The sequence below is a fragment of the Acyrthosiphon pisum genome, chromosome A1 (genome assembly GCF_005508785.2).
Source record: "Acyrthosiphon pisum isolate AL4f chromosome A1, pea_aphid_22Mar2018_4r6ur, whole genome shotgun sequence".
Classification (NCBI taxonomy): Eukaryota; Metazoa; Arthropoda; class Insecta; order Hemiptera; family Aphididae; genus Acyrthosiphon; species Acyrthosiphon pisum.
Genome location: NC_042494.1, coordinates 112,257,219 through 112,264,353, shown reverse-complemented (window position 1 = coordinate 112,264,353; position 7,135 = coordinate 112,257,219). Strand labels below are relative to the sequence as shown.

General features: G+C 29.4%; 1 protein-coding gene across 2 annotated transcripts in view; it reads left to right on the top strand.

The window, feature by feature from the left end:
* The window catches only part of LOC100167273 (regulating synaptic membrane exocytosis protein 1), a 203,275-nt gene that overhangs the window by 172,143 nt on the left and 23,997 nt on the right, over positions 1–7,135 (top strand). For both annotated transcript variants that reach the window (XM_029488061.1, XM_029488060.1), the window contains 2 exons: positions 3,942–4,008; positions 4,117–4,358. In XM_029488061.1, coding sequence (XP_029343921.1) covers positions 3,942–4,008; positions 4,117–4,358 — 309 coding nt within the window. The remainder of the gene's footprint in view (positions 1–3,941; positions 4,009–4,116; positions 4,359–7,135) is intronic.

Here is a 7,135-nt window from a genome sequence, read left to right as displayed (position 1 = left end):
ATTCAGTACTTTATAAATTACTTGGTTATTGTTAACTGGCAATGAAGCTTTTTACGGAACATAATTTAATTTGAGAAATAAATTAAAAATGAAACTGTTAAAGGACGTTTAAAATTAAAAATATTAAAACCCAAGTGCTTTTGAACGCAGTTGTGAAACATTGTTGTTCACAAAAATATGGGTCCACAAATTATGATAATATTTCGGTGTAACTGTAGGACGGCGTGTACGTACAAGTACATTTGAACATATTATGGTTATTTATGTGTATAATTGCGCATAAGTATGCGTTCATGTAATATAATATTATGTTCAAATATTTTCATAACAATTGTGCACATTTTGACGACGATTGTTACAAATTGTGACTCCATATTATATTGTATGAAGTTTTTCCTTCGATCATACAAAATGTTCTTTTTCTTAGTTTTACCATTAAAAATAATATGTTCTTGTAATAACATCTATTAATAAAAATTATTTTACATTTTGGGCTTATATAGTTTTTGTTATTTTTATTAAACATTTACCTATGTTTTGGTATTTAAAATATTGTGGCATGGTGTGTTTTTTATCGTTTGCAATAATTGTTTTATTTACGACGCACATTGAATTCAAATGATTCTTACATTTTCAAACTTATACGTCTTATCGTATTTCCAATTTTGAGCTAACAAAACATGATAAAATAGTGGATTCATTAAATGCTATTCAATTATTATATTTTTTCTAAACACAATGTAATCTCATGTCATGTATTATATCTTACACACAGGTAAACATATATACTCTGTGTTATAGTAGAAATATCATATGAAAACAACTTCGTTTAATATCGTAGCATAATAAAATATTTGCAACACTTTTACAAGGTATCCTTTTATGTATTTCATATGAGATATTATTCAATCTAAAACCGAAGTGTGTTACATTTTTAAATTTTGAATTGTATACAGATGTACCTATCTATTGACGCGAAGTCAATACAAAACAGCGGAATTTACAGTGCAATTTATATTAGATCATGATTTATTGTATTTCTGCTTATAATAAACATAAAATAATATTATATCCTAATATACAAATTTCCTGTTATTTTGTTCTTTTTTAAAGTCATAAATAAAAATTGAATATGATAACACTGCCAAGTGCAAACCAAGAGTCTACTTAAAAACATCCATCCATATGAGAAAATGTTCTTTTTTTTATGAATTATTATGTTATGGACTTATGGTATACATTTTTTAAAAATATTATTTAAAAATAGAAATATCTGCAAATGTATACTTCATAGGTACCGATATTATAATAATTCATATATACCTATCAAATACGTGTTGAGTTTAAAATGTCTAAAATATCAAAAACCATAAACTATGATAATAATACGTCTTCACTCATTGGTAAAATATTCAATTTGATGTTAGGTATACATTTAAAATGTATAATAATAAATAGTATAAATTAAGTAATTAAAAAAAAAAATAGAAATAAAATATAATTCTTGTAAACTTTCATTGTTAATAACCGAGTACTAATGGCCACAGCTGCTGACTTATATCTTTTACAGAAAAAAAAATTAAAAATTAATTTAATTTAAGGTTTATACCAATACATTTTTTCCTCCAAACGATTAGTTTTTAATTAAAATATTTTTAATTTTTAGCTAATTGTTGAAAATATTATAATATATTTAAAATTTTACCTGATATAGTAAATAATAATGTTGCTACAAATCATTTTTAATTCATTTTGCTTTTCAACTTTGTGTTATAATATTGTCAGCTGATATTTAAGTATCCTCGTATAAAATACGTAATACATTTTATTCTAAACACAAATACAACATTGACCATTTTCAATTTTGTGAATTGTAATTTGTAACACACATTTATATTTATCTTTATTTTTATTAAATTATCATACCTTACTCAATCGTTCATTAGCAGATTCGAAATCGATCTATAGACTATAATTACTTGCAGTGGTGTTCTCGGAAAATTTTAATGGACAATCGGAGCAAAAAAACGGGTGCGTAAAAATACTGCCCATGTTGAGGGGGGGGGGGATATGAGTACACCCATTTATTATTACTTGGCATGTATCATAATATATACTATATAGTACCTAGTCGAGTTTCATCAGAAATTTAAAAAAAACTCAATGTCGTTATAAAGATTATACAAATTGTACCAATAGGTAAATCGTAAATGTACACAAAAATTGACATTATATTTATATACCATTGTTATGTATGCCAATATTACTTTCTGCTTAAATAGTATAATGTTTCATGTTCGTAATAATAAGCCAACGAAGCAAATGAGCTGAGGCAGCACTTTTTAAAATAATATTTAAGAACGTATGCACCACGTTAAGACGGACAGTGCGGGTCCTCGAGCGAGGCCCGTATGTTTGTAAGCGATTCATCGAGACTCGTATTTTTGTGCGTTTGTTTTATGTTTAATAAAGTTATTTAATAGTATGAATATTTTCATCAATTATTTTGTGTACCATTTAGAGATAGGTATACGACACCATATTCGATAATTCAAACTTTCCACGGGTCCGCAAAAATGTATATTATAATAAATTATTATTAATAATATAAGTAATCGAAACGTTCGCAGAACGGGAATTTCGAGGACGGCAGTGCCGCTTCGGAAAACATAATATAATATAATTTTATAGTTAATACGCACAATAATAATAATAGTATAATGTATCATTCGGTTTTCATCGCGAAAAGCGCATATTTATAATATTATCATAGATATAGGTTTCTCGTTTATAAACGTCTAAATAGTCAATAGATATACTCGCCCGTATATTAATGGAATCGGTTACGAGACTGCAATGAAATCGATTGCGTTTATGATACCTACGCACGAACCGACATCAATCTGTGTGCGCGGGAGGTTTCGCGAGATGAATAACGTAAAAGCTTTTAAAACATTATCCGTTACAATGGGGTGTTGTACCGATATTAAACTTTAATAAAATATACCATATTATTATTATCATCATCATAGCATAGATTAATTATTTATCATGATTGATCTCGTCGTATAGTGCAGCAGGTACCTATCTAAAAGCGCAAAAAAAAGTAGTTTCATATTCCTACTCAACGCATATTACTCGTATCGTATTATATTATATTATAGTGTTATAATATTATATTGTATTATATTTTTATACCTTCAGTCGTATTTTATATCGTGCAAACATATTTTTTAAACACGAAACGATCGTTTTCCGTTAAAGCGTTACTACACAACAATAAGGTAATAACTGTGTAAGGCCAAGATTAAAAATGTCTGCTTGTGTACTTAAAGTAATATGAAATGCTGAGTGTTCAGTATGAAATAAAAAAAATGTGCAATGACTGAAAGGTTATAGGAATTCGTATTATTATTGTTAGTTTTTTTTAAATTGTTTGTTGCGTTACACGTTTTAATTTAATGTAACAGTACAAATAAATCTTAAGTCTATGCTTGTTATACGCCACTTATACCTACTTAAAAATGCAAGTTGATTTATTAACTAACATAAAACATCTGCATCTGATGATACAGCTGTTCTTAATCATCGGACTGATGCAGTTAAGTTGGCGGTTGCATTGTATATAATTGTGTATCTGGGGGTTTGGGGAATGGAGTAAAAATCCTCGGTAATAAAAATAATTGGTAAGGACAGGACAACAAAAAATATATATATATATTTTAGCTCCTGGTGTGGGTTGAAAAAAAACGCTCTAGAATTTCGATATACAACATGCTACAGCTATAATATAGATAAATAATAATGCATAGATAACAATTATGTACGATGCAAAGCAAATATAAAATCACTTTTGCGTTCATATGATTTTATATATTTTTCCCACGGTGTATGTACGTATTATGACAGATACTTACATCACATTTTATTTTCATTTCTAGATCAGTCGCAAAATCTGGGAATGAACAATGACGAGGAGTGGAGGCCACGGAGACGCGGTTCGCAACTGTAAGTATGGGATACTCATAAAATGTATTTTTTTCTTATTGACTTTGCGGTATTATCGCCGTTTCAACTATCACTTATTGACGTTTGGTGGGTTTGATCTCGTGACAGGCCAGACATTAGCAACTTACGGTCAGCCGCTGAGTCCAGAGGAAGTCGGAGCTCGTTTTCCAACAGGGGTGGCGGAGACGGTCAACAACTGCAACAACAGCAACCCCAACAACCACAACAGCAGCCACCGCCCGTTATCCAAGAAACAGAACAGAACGAAACTGTCCGCAGACAGCCGTCGGTAGCCGGTGAGGAGATCAAGATAGTCATACATGACGTGGATTTCGACCCGAACACCATGGGTAAGTCGTTTTGACATGTCGTTCGGGTAAACTACAGTTAATTTATTGTTTTTGTGGCATTGTATATACCGATGAGGGGTAGGGGGTTATGAGTGATTTTGAAGTCGATTTATCTCATCCCTCCTTTCAATTTCTGTTATTGTGGATATAGTTATTATAAGTGGTTTTTCTATTGGCCTCACAAGTCCCGTATTCGATTAGAAGATTAGAGTTATGAACATTTTGTAAGTCATATTAAATAAATATAATCAACTATGTGAATTAAAATAATTATAATCATAAATAATCCAAATTTCGAACGAAAGTTTGTTATATTCATCGGAGTTTAACTACTAATTAAGTTTCTCAATGTTACCGAATGTGTTGCCAGCTCAGATAATATATTGATTTGTTAACACAGATATATTATTTAACACCATAATAGAATTTGGTTCAATATTTACAATATTTGTCAATGTTAATAAACAGTTTATCTAATTTAATTAAATTACTTTTTGGAATTTATGCTATAAGCACTGTAACCTATAAGTTATAAGTATTTAGCATCATCAAGAAAATTCCTTATATAATAGTATTATGCAAGATTTGGTACAATTCTTGATTTTATTTAAAAGTTTTTGAAAACTAGTAGATAATAATACTATACAAAATATAATAAGTAAATTAATTAATTAATCCTGTTTAAATATAACTTTCTAAGTAACAGGTAAGTATAATACAATGTATTATTATTTTACTGAACCTAAGCTTTATTCATGAATAAATTCCAATAAATTATTAACTATATGTATTATACAAAATATACATACCTGTGTTGCGATGTAGATGAGACGAGTTATCATTATTATAATTTCATTGACAATATTTTTACTTATATTGCTCGACTTATTGTAAATTACACAAAAGATATTTATTCCATTAACCGTTTCTAAATATATTTTTTAAGTTAATTATGTACCTATTCAAAATTATTGAATTAAATCATTCATTTTACGTATAAATATATCTCATAGTATTGGTTGTTAATTATGTAATATAATTCCCTAGATTTGTATTCTCCCATAGGCCATAATTTCAGTAAATAAATAACAAAAAACCATTTGATAAATAATATATATGGAGTTAAGACTATTGGCAAATAATAACACCGTAGTTTTATAAATTAAAAAATATAATTAAAAAGTTAGAATGTGATTCATATTCAAATTTATTTAAAACATCTGAGTTGGTCTTCGGTCGCTCCTTTTTCTTAGATGTGAATATAAATAAGTTTTGCCTTCTTCTGAGTACCCTTATTGTCTTTTAGTTTTTGAACTTGTTGGCATCAATGCTTCAATATTTTTTGTTTCCACCGATAACTTTTTTGAAATTGGACACTGAGGCTTATTTATTTTCAGACTTACACAGACGACACAATATGTCGATAGGGTCAAAATGTTTAACTTGAAATATTATTAAAATAGTAATAAAAATACATATTAATAGTCTGTAAATATTTTTAAAATACATTGGATTGTTTCATTATAATTTCATTGATAAGTGTACAAACTTTAAATATTGGTATTGAACGGTGTTACGCATTTTTATTGCTCATGCTGGTCATTGGCCACATAATATTATGATTATATACATCTGGGTTATCTACAACAAAGCCTTGTTCATGGAAAATGTTATGGATTAATAAAAATATGTTTGCTACGAAAAATGGAAGAAATAACATGGATAGTGAACGGCTGGTATAGCAATACCATACACGGTTATATATTACCTATTATAAATAATACCTATTATTTTTAACGAAGAAAACCTCGGTGTCCGTTTTATTTTAGTATTTTGCACATCGAGTTGTTCTTCGAATACATTTTGTTTGTCGGTACAACTATTATTTCTCCAAAAATACAGTGAACGTGGTTTAATCCATGGTTTTCGCACACAAGAACAACCAGTTACAACAGTATAATTATTTTTATGTCTCATGGAGCCACAACGTTTATGAGTATATTAGTGACAGTATATGAGACATAGCGTTGGTCGAATAATAAATTAGGTTTGAAAGTTAATTTTGACAGAACACAACGTTTTCGAACGTCCACGGTTACAACCGTGAAAACTGAAACCGTTTCTATTTTATTCTCAGACGTGGCGTCTACGTGAATATTACATACAGTATCAATCAAACGTGTCAAACAATTCGGAGTGAAAGTTAAGGTTAATTCTCCGGACGTATCTATTTCTGATATAGATGGCTCGGGAAACCCAAAGTTAAGTACTTCCTTTCCGTTTTCCTTGAACGATAGACATAATATAGCGGGTAGCCGGTTGCTATTTTCGATGTTTGCGAACCTATCTCAACAGGAACACTCGCAATATAATATCTACACTGATGGTTTATCGTTCATCACTGTATGCTTTTACGTTTAATACCAAGTCGGATGTTTTTTATCTCGATACTATCGCTACAGGGGTTATAGGGTCTCAAGGACATTGAAATACTCTATATTAATAAATTATATCTGGAAACACTTGCCTGGTCAGTTGGAAATTGTTGTTATTTACGAACATTTGTTTGAATCATAAAGTTGCATTTAAGAGGACGCTACACCCGCATTTGTTGTCTCCGTCTTACAAACGCGTAACATAGCAAATTTACGCTCAGCAGTTCACGTTTTATGCCGTTAGCTTAACAATTAGAGTAAATCGACCTATTATGAAACTTGATGGTAAGAAGATTATCTGTGTTTGTATGTGGGTTTTTTACGATAGTTCAATTTTTAAGT